Source organism: Ischnura elegans, chromosome 9 (assembly GCF_921293095.1).
Source record: "Ischnura elegans chromosome 9, ioIscEleg1.1, whole genome shotgun sequence".
NCBI lineage: Eukaryota > Metazoa > Arthropoda > Insecta > Odonata > Coenagrionidae > Ischnura > Ischnura elegans.
Genome location: NC_060254.1, coordinates 29,488,275 through 29,516,207, shown reverse-complemented (window position 1 = coordinate 29,516,207; position 27,933 = coordinate 29,488,275). Strand labels below are relative to the sequence as shown.

The 27,933-nt window shown below is 38.1% G+C and overlaps 1 protein-coding gene across 1 annotated transcript in view; it reads left to right on the top strand.

Annotated features, from left to right (window-relative positions):
- Nucleotides 1–27,933, top strand: part of LOC124165534 — a 335,182-nt gene that overhangs the window by 240,003 nt on the left and 67,246 nt on the right. Inside the window, exons 3-4 of the mRNA XM_046542980.1 lie at nucleotides 18,884–19,215; nucleotides 24,093–24,263. Coding sequence (XP_046398936.1) covers nucleotides 18,884–19,215; nucleotides 24,093–24,263 — 503 coding nt within the window. The remainder of the gene's footprint in view (nucleotides 1–18,883; nucleotides 19,216–24,092; nucleotides 24,264–27,933) is intronic.

The following is a 27,933-nucleotide window of genomic DNA, read 5'->3' as shown; positions in this document are numbered from 1 at the left end:
ATATAAAAAACAATTTCATTATAATTCATGGAAAGAAAATACTGTTTATCTACTTGTTATTCTTCAAAAAATATTTCAAATAAATGAAACTTACTATAAAATAATTGCAATGAATGTGTATTAAACACTCCTCGAAAGATTATACCAGGTATTTAAAGTATACATTATAGAGTTAAAAATTAATTAGAATGATAAAAACAAATTAAGTAACAAAAATTCAATTATACGGTAATTAATCATACAAAGACTCCAAGGCCTACTTCTGAATATTTTTTATCAACGACGCACTGCCTTTTCATTCTTAGACTGATCATTCCACAATTAGATAGATGGATCAGTGAAAGGCTAATGGAATGTAAGGGTGTTGTTTTTTTTACCTCCAATGGGTCATGATTAGATGATAAAGTTATTAATTAAAAATCCCGGTCAAGGCGAATGATTTTTTCTCTGTGGATTTTTCGCACAATTAAAAATTATTTCATTGCTAAAAATTAAGTCATTTTTTTTGCTACTTTTTGACATAATCGCCCCTGCGACTGAGGTATCAGTCTAGCCGGTGGACAAGCTTAACCAGGTTCTAGTATACGTTCGTCATAGAATGTTGCCGCCTATAACTTAAATTGAATTTCAACGTAGCTCTAAAGTTCATAGGCTGTTTAAAAACGCTTAATCCTAGTCACATCGTCATTTCAGTGAAAAGATAGAGGTTAGGCGGTGATAGGTCGGCATTGCGCAGTGGGGGATCGAAAATGTCACATTGGAGCTCATTCAAGGAGTTGTTGGGCTGCACCACCGCTGTGAGAACTGGGGTTGCCATGCATTAGAACGCTTCCAGCTATGAGCATTTTTCTTCTTTTATTTTAAATGACTCTACGAAATCGGCGTAATATTTCACACTGAGCAGCTGCATTTATCGTTTTCCCAAGATTGTTTTTGTTTTATCGATATAAAAGTCAAGATGTTTCAATGCTAAAGCCATTCGCTCTTTTTTGAGGTTGACGATCCGCAGTTCACTTATGGCGGTAATATTAATTGAGGCGAGCATGTTAACGAGACTGCAATCACTTGATTCACAATCGCAAATGATCGAGCGTGTGGTACGGAGGATGCACAGTTGCCCTCTGAGCAATGTACTCACTCACTCAAAGTGCTTGTGCGGCGATTTTGCTGAGCGATCGAAAGTTGAAATAAAACAGCTCTCGTAGTTTTGCGGGGGATTCGTGAAACGAGATACTGGTATGAATATTTATGGCATAAATTTTTGGTGAAAAGAATTGAAGTTAGTACACAAGACTCGGTAATAGCTAGTGATGCTTAACGTACACTATTCACACTCAGCTTTCTTTGATTCTTAAAATGAGTAAGTTCTGTTATACTCTTTTCACGAGTAGTCCTCTAACCCGTAACTTTAATTTATTCGAGAAGATTACACGGTTCCAGTTTGGTATATAGACTTTTGTGGTTTACGAATTGGTTGATTGTTCTTAAGGTATTCTTTTTAATGTGGTGCAAATATAAAAATCCCAAAAAGAATTATTAAAACACTAGTTTAGACGATTATTTTATTTGTTAGCCGATTTTATTAAGCTGAAAATCGAGGAAAAGTACTCAACTTTACAATATAACAGATCTTTATTTTTAGTTATATTAAAAATTTTTCATATATATGTTGGTAATGATGATAAATATACAAGATAATATTACATAAGCACGTGTTTAAATAGTTGCATAATATAAAGGAATATACCCTTGCAACTTTAGTGGAAAGAAGATACGAAAAGACTTTTCGGAAAGTAAGCTTGCTAAAGCAAGCAAAGTATTCTCGATCATATTTTACGACGATTATTTTTGCTTCGATTTCGTAAAATCGGATTTTTTGTAAAATATATGGATGAGAATGGTCGGCCATATGGTCAGCGAGCGGTTTTATAAGCAGAGGAACTTGACCTTGCTCGTTTTTTTTTTTCGTCTTTCGCGGAATTGGAGATGGTGGGGAGAGGGTGGGATGACAAAAGGTTTTCAGTGAAGTGGAGGAGGCAAGCCTCCTTGAGGAACGTGGAGAAAGAGCGGCTTGGACGAAGAGCCACCGTGTTATATTCCAAGAGCTTGAGGACTGCGGTGGAGGTGAGGAAGAATGGGCAAGCGTTGAGGACGACGCTGAAAAATAGGAAGCCGAGAGAATATTCGTTTTCATTGTTCCAAACGAAACAATTGGCCAGTTCATCTCTTTTTGATTGTGATAGCATTTGATAAATCAAGGAACCCACATCTTTCCGTTTCTAGCATTGCGAGGGTATTTTTACTCCTTTATCCGTTACTTACACCTCGAGTTATCCACGGCGAAAAATCTGCGGTCTAACCCTTTGACAGTTGAGTTGATGACGTCACGAAGTCATGCCGAGCAAGAAACTGCTTTTATCCTCTAGGCCTTGTGGTTAGGCTTCGCATGCTTTCTGTTCGTGCAAACTTATTTAGTGAACGATTCCTATCATTAATGAAATCATCTTCCTGTAAGATTTTATGAGAAAATCTCGAATGACGACATCGACTCGTGAAAATCAGGAAATATATTTAGAATTTTCTTTTTCTAAACTTCATGATAATGGCTGAATGAGAAATATTTCTTGATTTTTACTTTTATTTTCCTACAATCTACCGAATACTTCTTATAAATTGTGATTTATGGTCTGGTCTGGGTGAGCAACCTGATTGTGTGCCATTTATTTTCTAAATGAATGCAGTATTCTGTTTAGAAAATGTGTGACAGTATATACAGCGATATGCAATCCATCTAATTTTTATACTTTTGTTTTAATTTGTGAGGTTTATATATAATCTGTATACCATTCATTATATTCTATTATATTGCGCCCAGTATTCACAGGATACTCTTATACTGAAACATTTTAGTTGGGATGTATATACGATTCAGAAAGTGGAACTTTACATTATACTAGATGTAAACTTAAAATTGTGTTGCATGTATTATGGATTTAGTAGCTATGACCATAGCATACATTTCCAAGGAAAGTTAATGTTTTGAGTAGGTTTTTATGGATTATTTATTGCGAAGAATGTGACCGTAAGCAGCACCTAATGGCTATAATCCCGTGAGTTATCTTGATGAATGGCACGAGTTTGCTGTGAAAGAAATATTTTAACTCTCCTTTTGGAAAGAATTTCTTGTATTGGGCCAGTTTACCCATATAACTTCATTCTAATAGCGCATTTTTATGTTGTTACCTATCTTTTTATATTTACGTTAATTTTATCTTTTAGGTCTCGAGTATTTAGTATCATACTCTTTGCCATCATTTTCTTTAAACTGTATCTTCGGATCCTTCATTTTTTTCTATTCAGAAACACCACCTATATCAGTTACATCTTCTTTCCTAAATTACTCTCTGTTGCGTCACTGTTTCTTTGCTGTTCTGGCCAAATATTTAGAGGAGTATTCAACCTGATAAAGTTTGCAAACATCTTCTCTTAAAAATGGACTCCTCTCAAGTTTCTGCCAAGGTCAAGATTTTGGCCATTACCTGCGTTCCTATGTCGAATTTTTCCTGATTTACCAGCCCTACAATTTACTTTTATATTGAATCTCATGTTCCTTCCTCTGCATTCTGCACGATATCATATGACTTTTGATCACTGGTGATCAATCTATATATTATATTTATCTCTTTATCTACGTAACGCATTTTCAGGAATTTTTGAGCTTTAAACATAAAGCCAGATCATCCGCAATCCTCTTTAGTTAAGAAACTAATCTGTCTCTATAACTTCTAAATCTCTTTTCACGCTCATCTAACCATCTTCTCTAACATGAATATAGCATTTAATTTCTTCACGTCCATTTGAAAGTGGGAAAGATTGTCACCATGGCTACAGAGCCTCCTCCTTATCACTTCATAAAAAACGGTTAAGTGAGGAGAGGGAGACAGGTAATTAGCCAATGAGATGCGGTGGAAAAGAAAGATTTAAGTTGAGGAGTAAGTGTACTTGAAGAGCGGGATGACGAAAAGAAGAGTTCTCCGGACTTAATTATTTTATACTGACAAGAACTCAGCCATCCTTGGAAGTGAGAACACTTCTGTTGAGTAAGAATCTTATCGTGGTGGTCGGTTAAATGTTTTTCTTTTTCAAAAATCGAATCTGTAAACTTTCCTCATATGTTTCCTGTTTCAAATTGTTGAAGTGATATTCCGTGATAATATTTGGTTAGTTATTAATTTATTTCTTCTATCAGTGGATATTTACCATATATATGAGTTTGATTACTTAATCAATTATAAGTTAACATTCGGATTATCAATGAAAATTTTAAATTTTTTGAGGAATTTTCACTCGGGTACCGTTGTGGTCCAGTGGGTAAAACATAGGGCTAGTGATAAAAGGATCAAATCCCGGGTGAAGTCTTTGGACATCAACCAAAATACTCTAATTTCGAGGAGGGCCCAAAGGAAGGAACTATGAATTTTTTTGGGTGAGCTCTACCCTGACCTATCCCAGCTAACCTTTGGGTTAAATCTCTGGGTGAGAGTGACTTCATTCACATCCTAGCGTTGTTTAAGCAATCAAGTTTTGAATATATGAAATTTATTTTATATGAAACGTATTTGAAAGAAACAATATTTTAGCACTTTGTTTTTGTTTATAACACACATCAATAATGGCTACCAAGCTATTAATCCGTTATTAAAGTTATCTTTAGTAACTTGGCAAATCGCTTAGTAGCTAGCCTGCCTTGGTCACAGGTGATTTGATGGCCACAGTTAAATAATCATGCATTTACGGTTTTGCTAGGATAATTGCCGTAATTTATTCTTAGCAACATGAATAGATTCTGTTGGTTGAGTTTGGAGTGTGGATAACCTAGGACATAGCACGATCTATTTTAATATTTTTCAGCACAAATGTTTCTAAGATCTCATGTATAAAGCAAGGTGTACTAAGTAACAGATACATTCATTCATCAACGAAATTTCTTATGTATGTAATCCTTTAATAAAATTGCACAAGAATATTTCCCGCTTAATTTCAGAGCGCTGTTTTTTTCTATTGGACAACCATAGAGGGCAAGGTTACGATCGGTCCATGTTGAGTGTCTTGCGCGGGATATGAAGTCCGTTTCTCCCCAAGTGGTTGGCAGTTCCCCATCGAAGTGGGTGGGAGGGTGGAGAGAGGCAGCTGGGTTACAAAAGAGCCCTAGTGAAGAGGGCGCCCCTTGGATCGCCATACAAGGAAGGAAGGTCGCCTGGGTCGGATACACGTGGGGTACCTGCTCAATAGATTTTAGCAAGCCATGGAGGTAGAGCGTTGAGAGGGTGGCCATACAGAGTCCTAGCATGAATATTTTTAGTATTTTCCAACTCGAAATTTTGTTGCAACTCTTTTATAATGAAAGATGTTCTGACTTACAAATTGATTCATTCCATAATTAACGCAAAGCCTCAACTACTGAACACGTTGGGCGACGGGGTATTTAACGTGATGGAATGACGCTACTGGGCAGAGGTGTTAAGATTGAAAATATCTGCCAATTTGGGCGAATCGCCTTGATTTAAACATCAATATATGCTTATATTGAAAATATAATTTTTTTTACCCAATCAAAAACTATGATACGTCAATTCATAATGATTAACGGACAATAACTGTAAATGTACTTCTTAATACTTACAGTATGCTTGATAATTGTTAAAGTTGAGCGCCCAATGGCGAAAATCTTCGTAATTCGTCTGCAACACTAGGGAAAAATAATAACAAGAATTGTCGCCATCCGTATGCAACGTTTAAAGTTATACAGAGTTTTCATTCATTGGTTCAATCACTCATTTTCCTAAGTTGTCAGTTATGCCATTTACATTCGAATTTTTTTAGTACTGGGCGTTAAGGTCAATTTTATTCTTCTTCCGATAGTTTTTATACGTACATCGTTCAATAAAGTAATATTCCCCTTTTGAATGATAAATGAATTTCCAGCCATGATTTTTGAATAGTAAACCAGTCCATCAATTGAATGCGGAAAAATCAAATCTGGATCCTTTGCGGTGTTTTATTGAATATCAATTATATCAATGTCTTAATATACTGAATAAATAGCTGAATATAAATTAATTCCGGATATTATATCCGAATATCAATTATATTATCAATATCAATGTATCAATTTTTGCAAGGATACTTGGAATATTTTAAGTTTGCAGTCCCTAATTTTAGCTGTTTACTAGTAAAAAATACCCATTTGCAGAAGGTAGCTTGCTCTAAAAGTTGCCGGTGCAAGTCTAGCACAAGTAAAGAATGATCGCAGGTTTTTCCCAACGTATTGAATCGTGGAAGTTTATTCGGGATTCCCACCGCGTCAGGTTCTCTATCACGCCCGACGAGTGACTTATTATGATGGACGACTCGTTCATCGAAACGTCGCGCGTGATGTATAACCTGACCCAGTGGAAATCCCGAATAAACTTCCACGATCCAGCCTAAGTGTTTGTGTATAGCCGAATATTTTTGGTTTTGGGAAGGGCAAGAATCCGCCATCACCACTATATTTTAAATTCTAAAACACCACGGAACGAATCTTAGTTACCACCTCTGAAGGTCAGAGTGTTTGCTTGCCTTTAGCGGGACTTGAGCTTTTTCGATTTCTCTATTTTTTTTCGAGGAACAGCGGGGGAGATGGTATTCGTGATTCGGCGCCGTGCGTCAACCCTCCGCATCCCAATAGTGTCGCCCACGCGACCATTTATTCCCCGAATAAAATAAAACTTCCCCTCACCGATGGGTAAAAAAGAAACAAAATAGGATAAAAGTGGATAAAAACACACGGGGTAAGGATTCATCCTCCCCTACCCCTTATCCGAGCGAAGAGACCCTTCCAGCCTACGTCACTGGCCGTCTCTCAACCTCCCATATAATACATCCCCCCCCTCTGCATTTCTATCTCATGCTGCCTTTTCATCCCTTCACGGTCCCTGCTTGAGTATGTATTTGTGCCCTCACAGTTTTATTTTTATTCACCCCCTTCCCGAAGTCGATATTTTTTCCATGAAAGGAAGAAGAAGGTCTTCGCATGAGAGGGGTCGGATGAGAATATGGGATGATAGGGCAGAGGGAATGGTAAGGGATGAAGGAAAGGGTTGGTAATAGTAGCAGGTACAGCAGGAATGAGCGGCGTGTTGTTGCTTGCAGGAATAAAATAATTCCTGGCTTATTTTTATTATTTATTCTCATGGAATAATTCAAATAATGATACAAATTATATGTTTACTGGCTGCGGTTAATAATTGGAGTTGATGTTCCGCAGCCGCTGCGAAGGTAGATGAGACTGGTTTGTAGACGTCGTCAACCGGAGCAGGTAGGCCGCTCAGTCGACCGGAGCGGGTAGGCAGCTTAGTTGACACGGTTGAAGTTTCACACGCCAAGATAACAGCGGCGTAGCGAGACCGAGTTTAGCAGCAGACGACGCGCGGTCGCCTAGAGCTCGCTATGCTCTCCAACACGTGTATTTAAGAATATGATATAAAAAAGGCTGTTCGAGAGTCTCGATCCGAAACTCTTCAGCACAGCAGTCGCATGCTATAACAACTGGACGACCGCGAATATTGTTGCAGTGACTTTCTAAAGTCAGTTAAATACAGCCATAATGATTGCAGCTCCTGCATTTTGGTGACCATTTTTGGAACTCCAGTTTTAATCTTTATTTCAAAATATTTCGCGAAACAATGTTCCGATTGTTGTAAAAGAGTAAGAAAAATGCATTGTCATCCAGTTCTGACCTATCCTTTGAATTTCAGGGCTGAAGGTAATCAGGAAGTGATCAAAATTTGAGTTGCAAAATATTTTCCCAGAAGGACAGAAAGCGAGTATCATAAAACGTGGTGAAAAAAATAACGTCAATTTTCATTTTAGCAAAAAATTGAAATAGTACATCCAATCCGGCGTTACTAGCGGATATATACCGGTGTATATTCCCCTATTCTTGCGTCCTTTTTAAAATTCATCTCTTCCTCCTTTAGGTAACTAGGTTACAAAAATAAATACATAATACTTTACGCCCGATAATGATGATTACTTATCGAAACCCGGGTCGCTTTATGTAAAAAAAGTAGTTGAATAAGTAAAAGCGAACAATTCATGAAGTCTTAACAGCTATTTTTCCGAGTTTCATTCCGCGTTCACATTTCATTTTTCTCTCTATAAAAACATTCTCGAGATTCCTCGGTTATCTCAGTTCGGACAACCTGAAAGAGAGTTAAGCGGAATATTTTTTGAAGACATACGCGGAATTAAACCTTGAGAAAACAAACGGTCGCTATAGTAACCATGGAAGCCTCGACCTAATTACTTCTTTATGTATCGCCACACCACCGGAAACAGCGATATTTTGCATTGAATTGGGGTTTTCATAACAATTAACGATTAAAATTGCGCGATTACTTGAATTATATACTGATTACTTGATATCTTGTATATGTTGAACAATTATTGTCAGCATTTCGGCATGCATGTAGACCAAATCAATAAGGCATGGTTAAAATTTTATTCGTGATATGTTTATCCAGCATTCAAGAGGAATGTTTTATTTTTTGTAGTCACAAGCAATTGTAATTCATACATTGTTTTAAAGATGACAAAGTCGTAAGTTATATTTTTGTGGCTACAATATCTATTTGCTGCTGCGATATCAATTTTTCCCAAAATCTACTTATCTGTACTTCAATGCAACATTAGCCTCATATTTTAAGGATTTACTTATTGAAGATGTTTCTGATGATTGCGTAAATGTAATAAAAGTAATTTGTAAAAAAGTCAGGTCGAGTGGAAGTGATGTGTCCTTCTAAAGTTGTTGAAAATTTTTCCTGAAAAAGGTCTAATTTGTGTGTTACTTCCCACAAATGTTTACTTTGTGTTCTCCGTTGATTATAGCGAAGAAATATTCAGTATAGTTTCAGCATTCATTCGTACGGAGCATGAAATAAATCCCCCTATGAATCAATCATGAACCAATAGATCTTATTATGAGGAATATCTAATACGCAAAATATGATTACCTTGGCGCCCAAGAAAAATACGTTAGCAATTAAAATTATTAGATAAAGGGTTTCCTTATGGTTTCCTCTGACGTCAAAAGTCAGTAAGTAGTCAAATCCTGTTTTATGGAATACAAAATTGTAAAATATAACCGCTGCTTCCTAAGTTACGAAGTGAATGAGTCCAAAATTCTATTTATATGTCCATCTATGTAGCATCGATCTCGTATTTTATGGATGTAGTGTTTTTACGCATTCAATACATAGGGTCGCAGCAAGGCTTTGGTGGCTTAAGTACCACCCCCATCGAAATTATAGCTTGTGGAAATAACCCGTAATATAAGCTACTAGTCCAAGGGCATTTGTCCTCTGACATCCTATTTTTCGATATGGTTAAATTTTTTTATTCCTGCCGATGATTAAACCGTTTTATTTACATCTTACTATCATTGTGAATGTCAAATATATACCCAGCTAACTTAATCAAATATTTGTTTTTCGGATAGGTACGATTTACAACAAAAAAATATCAGCCTAGGCAGTCCCCATACCACCAAGTACTACCCGTAGCAATGTTCGGGCTCCATGTCTCTCTCAGTAGCCAGCGATTATCCGTTCGGCAAACTTAAAGAGATTCACGAAAAACCCTGGTCCCTTCCATTACCACCCTGAAGCCACCGTAGCGTTTCCCTATCCCAACCACCACCGAAACGCCCTGGTTTTTCTTTCATTTCCCTCTCATCCCAGCGAGTCCCCGACATCGATTTTCTCAGACTTTTAAAACTGTGCCACCTGCAACCAAACTGCATGCCCTGCTCACCGTAGAATAAAAACATCCTTTCGTACTTCCAGATATTTTCCTCTGGTGAGAGCGAATAAATGTCAATTATTGCTTCATTTAACACCACCAAATATTGATATGAATACGATAGCGATTCAATAGAAAGGTATCGCTCAATCATTCGTAGTACGAGTAGAACGGATAAAAACTCTCCTTTTTATACAATGTGATTTATTTTTTCCGATCATGGATCCGTTTCAGCGTAACATTTTCAAGGCGAAGAGAACAGGAAATTGAGCAGTAGATATATTTGGTTGAAATGTGAAGTGGGAACTTTTCGGGTGCTGAGGGGTTGGTGGTTTGGGGAAGGTGGGCTCGGGGCTTGGGTAGAGTTGGGTATCCAAGCAATGAGAGACAGAGTATTATTTTAAGAATACGACACAGAGAAAGGAAACGCCTGTATGTAAAGAATATTTGCTATTAAAAATCATAGTTATGAGTGGATAGTGCGTCAGGAGTGCAAACGAAGAACGTATGTTCTTCATAGTCGTGAAATCTTTAGATTGGTAAACAGGAGGCCTCTCCTTGTCCCAAATCATTAACCTTGATTCCCTGTTATTTTTACACCTATATACATGCTTACAGGTACAAGTGTCATTTTTTCAACCGTAGGAGGACAAAAAGAAGGGAAGAATGGCAAGGGACGTCTCCGAATGAGTTACATAGGATATTTTACAAGGGATGTAAAAGAGAATAAATTTGCCGCTATGAATAGGCTAGCGGATAGAAGAGAGCAACGGAGATCTTTGTCACACCAATTATAGGATTGTTTACTAATGGTGATGATGATAATGAATTTTTAATTTTAAAAACTAATTTTTTTTCAAATCCTGAATAGCTATTTTATGAAGTTGAAAATAGTTTACTGTGATTCAAAGTTGGATGTTCGGGTTGGTGAGGTAGCTTGGCTGTCGGTATTCTACTCTGCGGGCCCGATTTCATATCCCAGCGGAGGCAGAGATTTTTTAGAAACTGCCACATCCATCCATGAGTGGTCAATCGAAGGCATTTCAAATGCAGCACTCTGTCCGACAAATGGGACACTAAGCCGTGTCCCTTTTCCGTTTTTTTTTAAGAGCAGGCTAATCTAAATGCCGTTTCCTTTCTACCACCTACTCCATCATGTATTCGTGGCGCTAATGACCTCAGATGTCGGTATCCTCCTTCAAATACTATAAGGTACTATTTTACATTTTGAAGACTAAATACATTTGCGCAATAATATTTTCCTCTCTCTGGGAAAATATACCTTTGTAAGAAGATGATACATTTTTTGAGAGTAAGGGACTGTATGCTGGTCATATGTCCCGGTCGGCGGAAGTCCACGCCAAGCCACTGGGTATAAAAATGATTGGGAATCATGTCACGCAGTGATTGCCCGCAGGCACGGCATTTCCACCCACCAAGCCCTCAGGAAAGGGAAAGTCGATTTTTTCGGAGCGCGTAGGTCAATATTCGCCCGTCTCAATGTGTCGGAGGGTGTGGAACGGAAAGTAATGAGGGAACGTAAGGAATTGCCCCAAAATCTCAGCATTACCTCAGCAGTGTTAATGTAAACTACCTGTAAATTTACCATTTTGGCAAATGTCTTGAGAAGTATAGGGTTTATATCAATAGTTCGTAAATACCCGGTTTTTTATTATTAGCATTATAACATTGTATGTCATAAATTAGACCAAATAAGTCATCTTATGGTGGTATCCTTGTGTAGGCTTTCGCGGTGTGGTGAGGATTCAGCGTGAGGTTTTCGGGGTTACTAACGCGTAGATTCATCTATGCAGACGACAGTTTCATTGGCATTGTAGCAGGCTTCTTCAGGACTTCATTGACCTGAGGAAGCCTGCTACAATGCCGGCGAAACTGTCTGCAGAGATGAATCTACGCGGTAGTAACCCCGAAAACCTACGCGCTGAATCTTCTGGTAGTCTTATACTCTCATCACATATGAAGGCATACACTCCAATTTTCTCCGAAAGATGGTGTTTACGTCAGTCTATGCGGCCGAAATTATATATTTCGAACTGAAGAACGTAAAAAGAGTTCTATATTTAATGACTGTTGAGTCCATTTTGCTAAAAATCTCAGTGAAACGGGACACATGTGCAATTTTAAAGTTCACTTTTTACATTATATCGGTAAACGTTGTAAATGGGATGCATTTGAAAATGTTATACCACTAAATTCTCGTAATCCGATTTTATTTAATCTCAGTTTTTCATTAGCCATTTAATGGCCCATAAGAAAATTAAGTGTACATAATTATTCGTAACTGAGCATCAAGTAAGGCATTGATACGAAACAAACGAAAAGGAATACATATTTAAACAATTTCACTGCTTACGGACAAAAAGTTCAAATAGGAACGAATCAGTTTTGACCATAAATTCAATTTACAGTGACATTACATAATGTGATATTTTTTTAATTTAATATTTTCCCCTTCCTTTTTTCCTTGCGTATTGAATAGTATTGGCAACGTGCACCGTGAGGAGCACCCTGAATTTATGACTACCCACATTAAATGAAAGCTTTTGCTTTTATGGTATTTTAATATTGATAAGTGGTATAACTACATTTCTATATGAAAAAATTAAATTGTATATTAATCTAATACGCACAATAAAATAAATCAAAGACGATAGAACAATAATTCTAGGAAATATGATTAAGTACAGTATATGGTTAGTTAGTAGGTCGAAATGACGGGTCTGGTAATTCTAGTGTTAATAACGCTAAGACGTGGTCTCTCCTCCGTTTTTCGTAAAAAGCAGGCAAATGCCAATGCCGTAGGCCTCTTTACTATCCTATCTTACCCTCTATTTGTGGCGCTAAGGAACTCAGATGTAGGTCGCCTCTTTCAAATACCGTACCACACGATTTTAAATTTTGGAGTGCTTATCTTTTTGCACAAAAACATTTTCCTCTCTCTGAAAAAATACACCTTTGTAACAATATGATACATTCGTTGAGAGTAAAGGAATGTATGCTGATCATATGTCTCGGTCAGCGGAAGTCTACATACAGCCTCATTCACTAATCACTCAGTCTATATAGTTAAATACTCAAACGGATAAAATCTGCCCGATGGGTATATATGAAGCTTACGCCTCGAAGTTGGTAGGAGTGAAAGGAAAAGGAATGCATTCGACTGGAGACCCCAAAACCGAATCCTTGGCACCTCTGCTGCGTTTTCTTTATCCGACACGGATTCTCATCCCAACGGTCTTCGGGTTGCATTCTTTTCATTTCCGAGGGAGCGGCTGCCAAATTATTCCGCCGAGAGGATTCCAGGGCGATGTCCTCGATTTCTTGGAAAGCCGTTTTCGAAAGAGGAGCCAAAGGCCGTTGTTTCCATCCCCCCCCCCGGGAGGAATCGAGCTGTGTTTTTTTTTCGAGTATAATCCGAACTCTCGGGAAATCTAACCTTATATTTGGTTTTCCGAATCGATGTGCTTTATCTAGTAGCGAAGTTGTACTAGACTCTGGCTATTTGGAGAAGTAGGGTCGAGAAAGTTTTCGTCACCCAACTTGGTCAAGCAGAGATCATTAATAATGCAAGGAAATAAAGCAAAGTTCTACTCATTTATTAAATGAAACTTCAATGTTTTAGCTCTGATTTTGTCAAATTAATTGTTGACGAGTTTATTTAGTTGAATCATGATGATATTGTGATGATGAAAATTACGTTATTGTATTTCATTGATAATATAAGATACTTAATCGGTTTTGGCCCCTTCAAGCCAAATTAGCACTCTTGAAAATGGCCTGAAGTTGCCAAAACTGGCAGCGCCGTGGATGTATTTGCGGAGCAGAATAATTTGCTTTCAAGGACACAGTGACTGATTTTGGCTCTGGACTTTAAATGTGCACCATTTAAAATGCAATTTGCGATAAAAGTAAAAAGTATATGATGCATAGTATGAAAATATTTTATGCAATAATTTTCAAAGATAATTTCTTTACCATTATGTATGATTTTACTCTTTCCCGGCGGGTTAGACTATATAAGAGCGCCGACGTTTCGGGTACCGACTCGCTACCCATGCTCACGGCTACTGACAGAAAATTTGAACTGACCGTTGAAGCTCAGCCGGGGGGCCGGATGACGAAGGGACGACATTAGGAGGCGCCGGATGACGAAGATGACAGCATCATTGGATACACATCAATTCGGCAATTGAATACTATTATAGATAATAGAAACTTGCTCTTGCAATCAAATTTTACTTTAAAAACAGCTCGATACACCCGGGGAACTATCTTACTGTTTTTCGAGTAAAACAGTGCAAGTTTCGGGAATCCGACCTTTTATCTAGTGTTTCGAATCGGTCTGTTTTATTCAACACAGTAATCATAAGAGGTAACTCAATGAGAGCTTCGATAATTTTATGTAGTAAAATCGAATTAACAGTAATTTTATGTATTATGGTAATGTATTAAATTTTAATATAGATTTTCATTTCAAGCTCTAAAGATTGTTTATAAATAAATCTAAAAGTCGAAAAAAGTTGCATTTCAATTTTAAGAACAACACTACAAGATTAAAATTTAATGTTAAATATTGAGGTCAGGTAAAAAAGAAAAAAAACTCATTTTATTTATATGTTATATCGCTCTACTATTTAGAGTGCTCATCCCTAACAATATAAAGAAAATACTTAGCACTATATAATTATTCTGCACTCAATACGATACGACAAAAGGTCGTAGAATAAACCCCCTTTAAAGTCGTCTGAAACCCTACAAAAAATAAGGAAAACTAAATTTTCAGTTCAATATATTACAATGTTGCCAACTGCCCTCCGTACCTCTACTGTTTGGGGGTAAAAAATCTATGATAATGACGAAAAACGGTAGGCAAAAATTGTAAGAATTGGTAGAATGACTATAAAATCCCGATGGCCTTTTCCGGAGAGGTCTAGAAGAGCAGAGCTCCTCCAGAGAGCGAAAGCGAGTACACCCTTTAAATTTTTAAGCGTGTATTATTATTAAAGTATTCTACCGAGTAAGGTAGGTTTCCATGGAGTTAAGTGAGTTATCTGTCACCAAAAGCGGTCGGTCGAGCAGTAGGTATGCGTCCTCTGGACACCATAGAAACCAAGTGTTGGAGAATGGACCTTTCTTTGCCTCCAGGGGAAACCTAAGTGTGGGGGTTGACGCGAAGGCTGTTCATTTTTGGGTCGCCTAAGCAGCTCTCATCCCCTCTCAACATTCCGGGCCCACTCAACTCGACCCCTCCTCAACTCCTCTCCTTCCCTCCGAAGGCTCTCCACCTGAGGATTCCATTCCAACAAATGTTGCTGCTCCTCCCACTCCCCACCCCCCATCTCATCCAACACTTCTTCCCTCCCGCTTCCCAACAATCCACAAAACCTCGACCTTACCTCTTCCACTCCTCAGCCCTCAAGGTTTCCTCATAAACTGATTCCCTGCCTTCTAATTAATGTATTTATTTGCTTTAAATAATCTTCACGCTCAGAATTGGCGCTTATTTTTAGTGAAACATTTAACACTTTGCGTAAGGATCACAAGAATCTTCGTTTTCCCTGACACATGCGTGAAGGACGGATATCGATAACTGTCGTACTCTCGTTTGTACTGTTGACTCCTTTCATATATTGCGTATTTAAAGTATTTTTTTTTATATTTTGTTCAAATGTAACGGACAACTATCTTCAAAAATATAATTTTGTATAAGTTGTAGACTTACAGAATGTCTGCGTATAATTTATTTTTCGATAATTTTATGCTTTCAAAGTTGCTACCATCATGCATTAGCATCACCCCAAAAAGGATTTTTAATATCATGCCTGAATAATCAACAAAAAATTCAATTAAAGTTATTAAAAAACAGAAAAAAGGTCTTTCAAGAGTATAGTGCACATTGAAGTGTTCAGATTTCAATAATTACCGTAACATAGTGAATAGTAACATGAATATTTCCGTATGCTACATTTAAACAGAAACATGAAGAAGGACGTAATACTACTTTAAAACCAACGACGAGGAAACGAAGATAAGGAGAGGGAAAAGAAAAAATTAAATTTGCTGATGTAAGGGACAAAGCTTGCATTTCAATATTTTTGCCTGATAAATAAAATGGATTTAAAGAGCGAGAGGGTGATTTTGAAGGGAGGTTATGTGAAATAAAGGTGAGCGCTTCGTGAGAGATATGCAGAGAATTGACGGATGGAGTCACGAATATTACAATTCAGGATCCTCAAATCGACCTCTAAATGTGTTGTCATCCACCGCGCATTCAAATGGGTGTACAAAAGTCGCCACTCGCTGACGGTAAAATTTATCTGAGTTTCACAGGAAAATAAGGTATATATAGGGGTTTTGACCAAAATTTATGTAATGATGATTGTGGTCTATCAAATTTTATCACTTTTCAATAATATTGCTCCCAATTCAAAATATTATAATGCAAAATATTGGAAAAAAAATGGATCGCATTGCGCTCTTCACCGCGCCGCGGACATTTTTGAAAACCGATTAAAATGCGACCTAAGTGGCGACAGAAATCAGCCTTCTATGGGGATGGAATTGGGCTTCCTCTATGCAGTCCCCTAGGATGGAGTATTGAGTGCAAGCGGGTGGATCGAGATGGTATTTTAAATTCTAACAGATAAAAGAGCTCAGGGTAGTCAATGGTCAAGTCTAGGGCATCGTTGAGTAATTTTAAATCCATTTTAATGCTAAGGTTCTGTAGGTTAGATGAGGGGGCAAAAACCAGTACGGCATTGATGGGCATCGCCAAGAGAGGAATCGTAAAAGGGCGCCTCATTTCCACTCGTCTGGTTATGTTTTGTGACGTATGCCTTGGTTTAAAATACGTTTATTGAACCAAATTTTTGAACCTCAAAAATTTCAATAAAGGAATCTCTAATCGGCATCTGGAGATGTTTTTACTCAAATGTATGGATTTACAAAAGACTGAGCGAGAGAAATAAACCATGACTGAAGCTTATGGAGATTATGGGTCAATATAACTTCTATTGTTCTTCTAATTTTACAGTTCCTTAAATGTTAAAAGGAAGATGATTTGATGCGTGCCCGATCACACTTATTTTTAATTTCTACGGTTAAAGTGTGATCAGGGAAAATGAATTCAGACGTCTAACCAGCCACTGCAGTACTTCCAACCCCCATCTAGTATCCCACTCCTTATTTGGACTTGAATGCAACCGTGACGAAGCAAATTTCCCGAGAAAGATGTGAGTCTGTTCTCATTTTCTCTGTCTCAGTTTGGGAACTCTTGGAAAAATGAATACTCCGCCGTGATATTCATCACCGTGGTAAATAGAGATGACGCATGACTTATTTGCTTTTATTACGTTGCGCTGATCTCACTTCACATCTGCTGCGAGAAAATGAGACGTTTTTCCTAATTTATCTCATGACCGGTGCGGGCGGTTGGATGTGCGAACGAAAATCATTTTAGTGAAGGTGAGCGATTCCAGTCGTGGCGATCCTTAATTGAACACTTCTTTCAAAAGTCATCCGCGAAGAGATTAGGTACTGAGCGGAGAGTGTAAGATAATAAGTACCTCTCACTTACTTTTGTAATTAAATTATGACATCAAAATCAATTTCAGTCTGTTCATTTCTTGTTTCGTTCATACAACAGAGCTTATTAATAAGCTTTTCTCGGGAATCCACGCGGTTTGCGTGGCATAATTCATCCCTCTTGAGGATAACTTTGCACCTATGTGCGTGACTGCGTGCAAAATCACTTTCGTCACGTGGGTTTACCTAAAAAGGACAGAGCTGGACATCGCTAACCGTGAAAGTTTAAACCGGTTGATCGAAACTAGAAGCTTAAACGTGGTGGAAGGGATCCATATTAGCAATGATAGCACTTCGCGGCTTTAATTTAAAATCATACTTTATTTAAACAATTACGGCCGATTTTGGCTATCATGCTATTTTCCAGTTCACAATCTAGAATCACAATATATGAAAAACACCCATTTCCCCTCTATACCTATCTCAGCCCTGAACCCTCCTTGTCTAATAAACCTCCATAACAAATATAAACTTGTCCCCATAATATTTTTTCATTGTTTTTTCCCCTTTCAACTGGTTTTCTGCCCACTCTTGTTGTCACCAAAGTTGTCTCCACCTTCTTCTGTCAAAGGCCTCCTCTTTGGTTTTCTTAGATCTTTTTAACCTCCCTGAGTCTGTCGTCTTCAGCCTTCTTCCTTATCTCTTTTCTCCTTCTGCAGCTCCCTCGACTACTGCATTTAAAATCCCCTTCCCTGTAAAATATGCCTGATCCAATTCCGCTTCCTCTTTTGTATAGTTCTTAATAATGTTCTCTCCTTCCCAACTCTTTTCAGCGCCTCCTCACTCCTCATTTTATTCGTCCACTTCACTCTCGCCAGCCTCCTCCACACCCACATCTCATGAGCGTCGATCCCCTCCCTGTCTCTTCTTCCCAAGATACACGTTTCGCACCCATACATTGTTGTTAGTGTACTTGATAATGGCTTGATAACCAAAACCGGTCGTAATGTTTCAACAAGAAGGGTAAGAAAAACCAAAAAATATGAAAAAATACCCCTTTCCTCTCCCTACTTAACCTATCCCAGCCCTTAACCCCTCCTATTTAACCTCCATAACATATGTTAACATGTCCCCGCCATATTTTTCATTGGCGTTTATTTACTTGAATGGCTTGATAGCCGAGAGCGGTCGTAATTTTTTAGATAAATTCTGGAAGTCACGAAATATTATCATTGCCAATTGATAGGGCTCCTTAATTTTCGCGATTAAATGTTTGTGGCATCATTCCTTTTTGTAATTTTTACTCCACTTGTAGTTGTCAAAACGTTATTTACGATTTCTCCTCAACTTTGGGTAGTGTATGGACCGAAATACACCATTTAAAAAAACCAGCAATAGTGAAATCTGCAAAATTTTTATTCGCTAAAATCAAGGAGCCTTTGACGAGGCTGGTATGGCCACATCTCCTCATCCCCTCTTCTCTCTCTCGTTCCAGGGACGTACCAGGGTCAGTGGCTGCGCGGCATGCGGCACGGCTACGGCGTCCGGGCGAGCGCCCCCTTCGGCCTCGCGTCGCACTACCGTCCGAGCAAGACGCAGCTCCGCGCCTCGCTGACGTCGCTGCGCTCGGCGGAGGGCGGTGGCGGGGGCGGCGGGGGCGGAGGGGGGTCGGCCGAGGCGGGGGCCGCGCCCTCCGACCTGAGGGACCGCCGCGTGGACGACGCTCGCGGGGGCTTCGTGCTCAAGGCCCGCAGCGACGACGCGCCCACCGCAAGGCGGAGATCCCTCGTCGAGAAGTCCACCAACCTCAAAAAGTCGCTCTTCTCCGTGAGTAAACAAGAGACACTACTGGTAAAATCAGCTTTTAGCGGAGAGATATCAACAGCAATATAGGAACAATATGTAGATTGACTAACAAAGATATCGAAATACCCACTTTTTTATTTAGCAGCTTACAACACTTGTTTCGATTGCTTCACAATCACAATCATGTACTGTACATAGTATAACACGTGTGCCAATTGCTACACAATCAATTATTTTATGAAGTACACAATTATTATCAAGCACTTTATGCAGTACGTGTTGTAAGCTGTTAAAATGCTATTCGTGGGCAGTGCGATATCTCTGTTTGTCATTTTTAAAACCCTATTGGAGTGTGTTTAATTTATTGATAATTGTTTCCATATTAATTGGGCTAACGGGTCCTACTAATTCAGCGGAAAGCATGGTGCTCTAAAAGTAACATCAGTATTCTATTGTTGTATGAAAACTCGATGCATCATTTCATTTATAATATTAGTATTTATTATATACTTCTTGATTTTCCTCAATGGGGTATTTACTACAAATATAACCCAGGTTGGTTAAGAGACAGTACAAAAGACACAATGAAAAAGAGACTCATAAGAGTTTAATTTTTCGGTGGCACCACCACCTCTCTCAGAGTTAGGAACAAGACTCTTTTAAGAGTCAGGTAGGTTATGCCGAGAGATAGGTAAGAGTCTTCTTCCTAACTCTGAGGAAGATGGTGGTGCCACCGAAAAATTAAACTCCTGCGAGTCTCTTTTGTATTGTGCCCTACCTAACCTGGATCATTCATTATGTAATATACGAACGCATGTTTTGACTTCAGCTGATATCGACGTGCAAACATAAGGGAAATATCCATTAAAATTTGCTGAAATGTAAATTTTTGGCCATAATTACTTTAAATGTATCATTTAGATTCGATGATAAAGGTACAGTATATTCAGCTGTTATGTGCACATTATTGATGTCACACTGCATCAATTTATGTTGGAAAATTTGGTTTCAGCTTTAAGGGGTTCGGGCTGGAGTGTGCGACTAAAGTGTATGCTTCCCAACCCTAGTGTCCAGGTTGAAATCCCGACGGCGGAGTCATTTCATAGAATGCCCGATCCCTGTTTGAGTGCTTCGTGCAGGGCACTTCAAGTACAGTATCCCGTCAGTCAGATAGGCCGTTAAGCCGTGGTCCCTTTTCCGCATCATGGAGCAATGAAAAGACCATTTATTTTATTTTTTTCTTCTCTGAGACAAAATATCTCCTATCCCTGGAATCTTTTTATACTTTTAATGAGTGAAATTTATATTTTTTAATGTGAACCTTTGCAATTATATTTAAGTCTCACTCGAATAATAATTTTGACCTGCAATCATTCAAGTACAAAGTAATGTATTTTAATGCTCTTGAATACAGCGAGTGAAGACAGAATTAAATATTTTCCACAAAAATAAGTACATATATGTGAATTTTTGTTATAATCCGAACGTTAAAAAAATGATTTCAGTCGACTGAACTTTTCATTTATTATTTTCCTAGTCAGAATGTTCAAAGTCGTTTAATTTTAAGTTTTCCTGGATCATCTTTATAAGATGATGATAATTCATTGAAACCCGGGTCGCGCTCTGCAAAAAAGAAGTGATGTAAGTAATTGTGTGATATCCAGGAAAACTTTTAATGGAATACCATAAAGTTAATCAAGAGTTAGTGAATTTTGTTCATTTAATTTTATTGATATATTTTGAACTATCACACACTCAAGTTTGCATTGAATGCGAATTGATTCTTTATGCAGATGATTCTATTGCTGCTAAAGGAAAAGTTCTTCTTTAATGAATGTAGTGGAAAAATCAAAAGCAAATGAATTGAAAATGAACGCAGAGCCGCACTTATTCTTCACCGTCGAAATCTGCGAATTCAGGCCCTCTGTCCTTGCTCGATTCAAACAGGTCGTTCCACTTATACACGTCACCTCCATTGGGAGTAGGTAAATGCCTCAAAGGCTCTTTCTCATTCGTATTTTTTCGAGCTTCAATTCGTGGCTTTGCTTTGTATTGCAAAAAAAACAGACTAACCTAAAAAATGACACGTTTAATTCACGAAGTGATCCTAAAATTCTCCCTTTTCATGACTTATCGTCAAAAATTCCTTAAATAATAGCTAATATTTTCTTTGCAAGATAGAACGACTAGCTGAATAGCGATGATGTTGAAAATTACTTTTATTCGATTTCACCTTATTATATTACCTGGATTACCTGGATACCAGTCCTTATCATGCTTATGAAAAGCGTTGGATGTAATTGTTTGTATATGATAGAAATTTTTAGAGTCGTCTCATTTTCTCTCATTGCGGGAGCAATCACAAATGTGTATTCCAGAGTTCTGTTAGTTTAATTGATACCTACTTGCTTCTTGATCCAAATAGACGATCCATCTTAAACACGCGGCACGTATCCGTTAAAATATATTTATTTTTTTAACCCTTAACTACATCATTTACAAAAATGTTATAATAAATTATTCTAGCCTCACAAATAGATTTTTATATTATATAAATTCTTGCACAGGTATATTCTGTGAATGTATGAAACCTACATTGTTAGTGTTGTAGAAATAATTCATATAATCACACAGTTTACTTTTCTTTTTATGCATTGTTCGGGTCCAATAATATACTTCAAATGTATTTGCGACTGCTGGCGTCGTATTATGAAGCCCGACCTAATGCCAGTGCTTCAAGTAAGAACGATACCTCTTCCAAATTTCAAATCCCATTTGCGACCAAGGGTATTCACGAGACCTTAATTCACTGTCATTTAGGTTTGTGTAGGGATCTCAATATTGCCAACCTATTGCCAATCATGTTAAAATTGATATTAAATGCAATGGCGTTTTGTATTTAGATTTTGATGGTGTCAAAATTGTCAATCGCGAGTGATGATTTTGTCTAATGCGAATACTTAAGACTCGGTCCAAGTCTTTAATCTCCATTCACGCCCACCCAAACCGACCTTTGGATACATCAATGACAAGCCGGCCACCCGGCGTTCCTCGGGATGCATGGTACTCAGAGAAGGGGAAAATTAGAACTTGTAAATCATGGTGATATTGACCTCTCAATTGAAAAATATGAAAGAATGCATGAAGAAACACGATTTGTCGGAATGCACAGTTCAAAGTACAGCAAGTTTATTCGTGGGCCATTTACCTGTGAACTGTGAAGTTGCGAGAAAAGGCAGTTTTGAAATTGGAAGTTTCCAAATCGGACTTCGCCTCGCACACAGCGCGCACAAAGCTATACAAACATGGCAGAGTGAATGGGGATGTTATCGGAAGGTCGGAGAGTAAGCAGAGGGTAGGTAATGGATGCTTGGTGGCGCTGAGCTCACTTGCAGGGTTCGGTAATGAGGAAAGGATGCAAAGGGCGCATTGAACGCAACCGAATGTAGCAGTACGGGTTTTGGGAGCATGAGATGCACCTATGTACTGACTTTGGCCGCAATCCATGTAGCCGTATGGATACGCATAGTGGACAAACAAACTGACACATTCTTTTACATGCATAGGTACTGAGTTAGCGATGTATAACTTTTTCACTGGGTATTTACCCTTCATATATCACTTATTTCTTCTCAATATGTAGTAATTTCATAGAGTCCAACCTTTTGTTCCCACGTCCTTTGACTTCCTAAGGTTAGTGGAAGGCAAGAAGTGACGACCTCCCGTTTCCGAAGGACACTTTAAATCTTCGAGTGCCCCGCGCTATTGTGAAGTGGATCGGAGCCGTCGATAGATTTTTTTAAAAAGGATATTTTTTCTTTCGACTTACGTAATCGCTTTTTGTTCGGCTTGCTTCTCTCGTCAAGTCTTAGAATCACCTCTTGGCATTTACGCCCCATGTAGGGCGATCGGCAACTCTAATATGAGAAAAAATATGCATAATCTCAGAATGCAGACGATCTGGATGCAACTTCAAAAATAGTGCTTTATAGGGAATTCTTGTTTTTTTTCGAAGTTTCTGGCAGAGGGCTCGACCTCGATTGAAAACATATATTTTACCATATCCGCCCTTTTATCGTTAGTACGTGACACTTGGCGTCCGAAAATTGCTTTTTTATCCGAGGAAGAAGAATGGAATCGATTGGTCATTGACCATCGGAACTTGCCCGAGGTCAAATGGTGTTTACGTTTCGTGGTATACCTGCTGCTTTTCTCGAGATAGGAAAAATCGATTAGCCTTCAATCGAAGGAACTAATAGGAAGAATAAACGTTTTAACCCATCGCTACCACGCTTCTCTTTCTCGTGATGTTGTCTTTTATGCTTTAATGTTGCTACAGCTCGTTGATCTCACGGAAATTTTCGTATTTGCTGAACGTTTTCCCATATCCTCTTTACTCGTCTTTCAGTCTTGTGCCTAAGATTATGAGTGTAACGAACTAATTGTTTCTAAAAATAGGTAGAGATGCGAATTATCAGAATTATTAATTAGCCATCTTTCATAAGTTCAACAGATTCAGAGTTCAATTGGTGTAAGTTAGACATACTTAAATAAATAAAAGATCGTAGAACTTTTCCACAATCTTGTGGAAAAGTGCTACGATCTTTTTTTTTATTAAAGTAAAAACATCTTTCAATTTATGAAAATTTTTTCATTGCAAAATGAATTTCACAATTCGATCAGTAATGGCATTGAATTGAATGATCTATATTCATATTTTTTGGTACATTTAAACTTATGGTTATGAATAATATACTATTCATAATATAAATTGAGATTTGCGGTGAAAATGTCTCGGTGCGCTCACTCATGGGAGAGACAATTTAGCGCCTCAAGTGTGTTACTTTTCGGGTGTGTTGATGTAACCCTGACTTTATCTTTTCTTCATCGTTCCCTAGGGTCTGAAGATCCGCCGTCAGCGCAGCACGGGAGACCTGGAGAAGAGGGGCACTTCGGCCAGCATCCGCTCCGCCGGCAGCTCCGCCTCCTGGGTCAGCACTGACTCAGCCCACTCGGCCATGACGTCGGCCTCCGTACACACCGACTCCAACGCCAGCTTCGTCGTCGAGGTAATATTCCGTCCTTCAGCGTAAATACCGCGAATGTTACAATAGTGGGCTCTTCACTCCACCTCTGCATTTTTTGTCACCCACCGAGCATATAGAATCGCAGGAGTTGTCAAAATAGGGTGGTTTCCTATTATTTTTTTATTGCCTCAATCGAAAGATTATTACTCCTGGAGTACGTATTTCACGCTTTTAGATTTTTAAATGACGATATCTATTTTTCGCGATTAAATGAAAAGTGAAAATTTTCAAGCGCGCGAAAACGCGACGCGTAAGTATGAATGCCGGGAAATCTTTCCGTGTGGCGTATTTCTGGTTCCTGCTGCCGCCCTTTGAGGTGACCTTGAGGCGAGTTGAGCGCTGATACGACGCAGGCTACTAGCGGGTAGCTGAGTATCCTGCTGGCTGGTAGCGCTTGGCTTAAATAAGGATTATTAATACCTTATCAAATGAAGAAAACTTTCCGACCTTAGCCAGGTTTAATAAGTGATTATTAAGGCATGTTTCCCTGAGCTCTGCGCCTCATGCATGCATTGGTAATCTCAGACGATGTATAACTCCTATCCTCTCGTATAGAAACTAGGTCCCTGTGACGTCACGTGGAGTGGCATCGCATGGGCGCCAATCTGGCCCTTTTCAAATGAGGATAAAAATGGACCATAGCCATTCGTCTAAATCGGTTTTTCTAAAACGAAATAATTTGTATATTATGAATACAGTAATGGTGGGTAACGAATCGCAATCAATACCTTTCGTTTTCTTTGCTGAAGGAAACTACCCTTTTTGCAATATGATCTATACAGTTGAGAGGAATATCATTGAAGACTTGTGAATTTGATAAATCCTATTGTCATGAATGTAAATTTCGGTTGACACCCCTAAGTGTACCTTATTTCTGCGTGAAACTCGGATCAACTTGTCCGTGAACGACATGAGTGGCGATTTCTGTAAACCCATTTAAATGTGCGGTGGGTGACGACGCATTTAGAGGCCGACTTGAGAATCCAATTTTTAATATTCTTGGGTGACACTTCCGCCACACTTCGGGAATAGATTTAGTGTATATTCTTTAATGTCGGATGGAGGGAAAATTGAAAAGCATTCACATCTCCCATAATATTGCAACTACTGCGTTATTTAAGAATATTAGTTAAAGGATATCAAAAAAATGTTGCAATCAAATTCGCATTAATTCTGCAGCGTATGCTTGAGATGAAATACAGTTCCAGGACTTAAATGTATTTACATTGGTTACTCCACTGATACGCTTAGACTTACTTCTTATCATCATAGTAATATTCATGATCGTAAAATGATTAAGAAAATAGTCGTGATATCCTTGCAAATAATAACGTTCGTCTTATAGATTGGCTACGACGCGACGGTAGCATTTGTTTTCTCGTTGGTATTTTTATTGTTTTTTATATTTTAATTTATTTTATTGAATACTGATTTTAATGCTCAAGAAGAATTAAAGTGTATATTCTTTAATCACGGAAGGAGGGAAAATTGAAAAGCATCAGGCAAGTGTCAGGATTTCTATCAAAATTAGAACTTTTATCATATTTATTTATAATAATTTATTTAGTTAATCGTTGCATTTTTCGTAATGATTCAGAAGTAGTCTGTAATTTTTAACCTGCTCTTGTTTCTCTGTACGTATTTCCTCTGAAGTACCCATCAGACCCGTCACGTGATCTCAGATTTTACTATTTCAATCTATTGGTGGGAAACAGGCGTGGAGTCCAATGAAATCTGAAGACAAGCGCCACGATGACGCGATGCTATCTTAAGAGGTGATGATGGGGAAAGTATTGCTTCGTGGCGCTAAGAGTCCCGACTCCCTCAGCTTTGTCATCAGGCAAAGTGCTCCCGTCACAGCGAGGTTCGTGGCGGGGTCTTCTTATGTCTCTTTCAGAGCTTTTTGCGGCCCTGCCATTAAGGCAATTGGATTCTGCTCGCGTCCCCTCCCACGCGAAGAGCCTTTCCATCTTAAGTCAATATGAAGGCAAACACCGGAGGCCTTCTGGATACCAGCGGCGACCGCGGATGATGCCAAAGGTCTTGACATGCATTTTACAACCGGGTCCCTTGCAAATTCAATCCCATATCTCGCCATGGATGACAGCTATCCATTAAATTGAAAATTTCATCGGCATTTTTATTTTATAGGCACCACCAATGATGCTATAGGTATTTACATGAATTTTATACCACTACCTTGCACTTTCAATCCCATTTTTTGTCTATAATGTCAGCACTTACAATTAATCTAACATTTTCTCGATTTTGTTAGTCTTTACGTAAAGATGGCGCCAATCTAGTAATCGAATCACCGAAGATTACTCTCGGCATAACTTTCCAATTTTAATTATTTTACCCTTACGGTTTAGTCTCTCCCTTATAATTAAATCGTCAATCTCATTGAGGAAACGTAGGATCCAAATAATCGTTTGCTCACAAATAATTTCATGAAAAATGAACTTTTTGTCTATAATATTCCTCTCTAATGACTTCTTTTTTATTCTAAATCCGCAATAAATATTTTATTTTTAGAGGCAGATTAATTTTTAGATCGAATTTGTATTTAATTTAGGTTAACAGATTTAGTCTCAATCTCATACATAGAGTATGGTAAAATTTTATTCAGTTTTGACTCTGTTTTCCACAATTTGTAAACTCTTGGGAAGAATTGGAAAGTCTTTATACCTGTTTCTTCCTAAGTAATCGAATTTTTATTTGTAATCAGTTTTTCAAAGTATTAAATACTTTTAACCAGTGATATTTTTGCAGAAAGAAATCCGTTGATTTTGTCAGTTATCGCTCCATTTAACTGAATTTATGTAATTTTAATTCGATGAGAAGCATTGTCTTTGGAGCTTTGGGTTGGTAGTCGAAGACATAACTCCACTGCCACCGAAGTGCCAGAATTTTATTTGTTAAACCTCTTCAGCCTTTTTGTTTCTTCGTTTTACTTTTTTAAATTCATTATTATTCTCTCTCAATTATTCATACTCTAACAATTCCTTTTAGTGAATTATAACTCGTTTAAAACTTCCGCAATCACGTTGAAATTTTCATGGTGCATGTAGTTAACAGGTAAAATTCACATTTGAAATTTTAACCTCATTATTTTCTCGCAGTGAAAGGTAACCAAGTATAAAACCAAAGCTAATTCAAACCAGCAGTGTAATAGAAAAAGATATTTTACGATTTAATTATTTTTGCTCAAGCGTCCAATTGGCCTTATTTTTCGAGGTATTGCCACCAGGAAGTACGAGGAAAATGTCTGAAGTTACGCAGCTTGCGACACAACAAAACCTCAATGCAATGGCTATGTAGCCTAGGGTGGTGCGAAAAAACTCAAGTTACAAATTTCGTGTCGCTATAGCGCAGAAAAGTTGCAATACATCAGTAGAAGATAAACAAAAAAAAGTAATGTAAATCGGACGTCATCTTCTTACATTACAGCCCCTTCCGCTCTAACTCGAGCATGGCAACGGAGTAGAAGAATCTCTGTAATGGTGAACTAGGATATTGTTGCCTTTATATTGAGATAATTTTATGAAGCGGGTTAAAAAAATGCTGAAGTTTTACCCGTATTTTCTATCGTAATTGTCACGAAAAATAATACCCATCCGACGCTTGAGTTTGAACGCTATCTGTCGGTAAA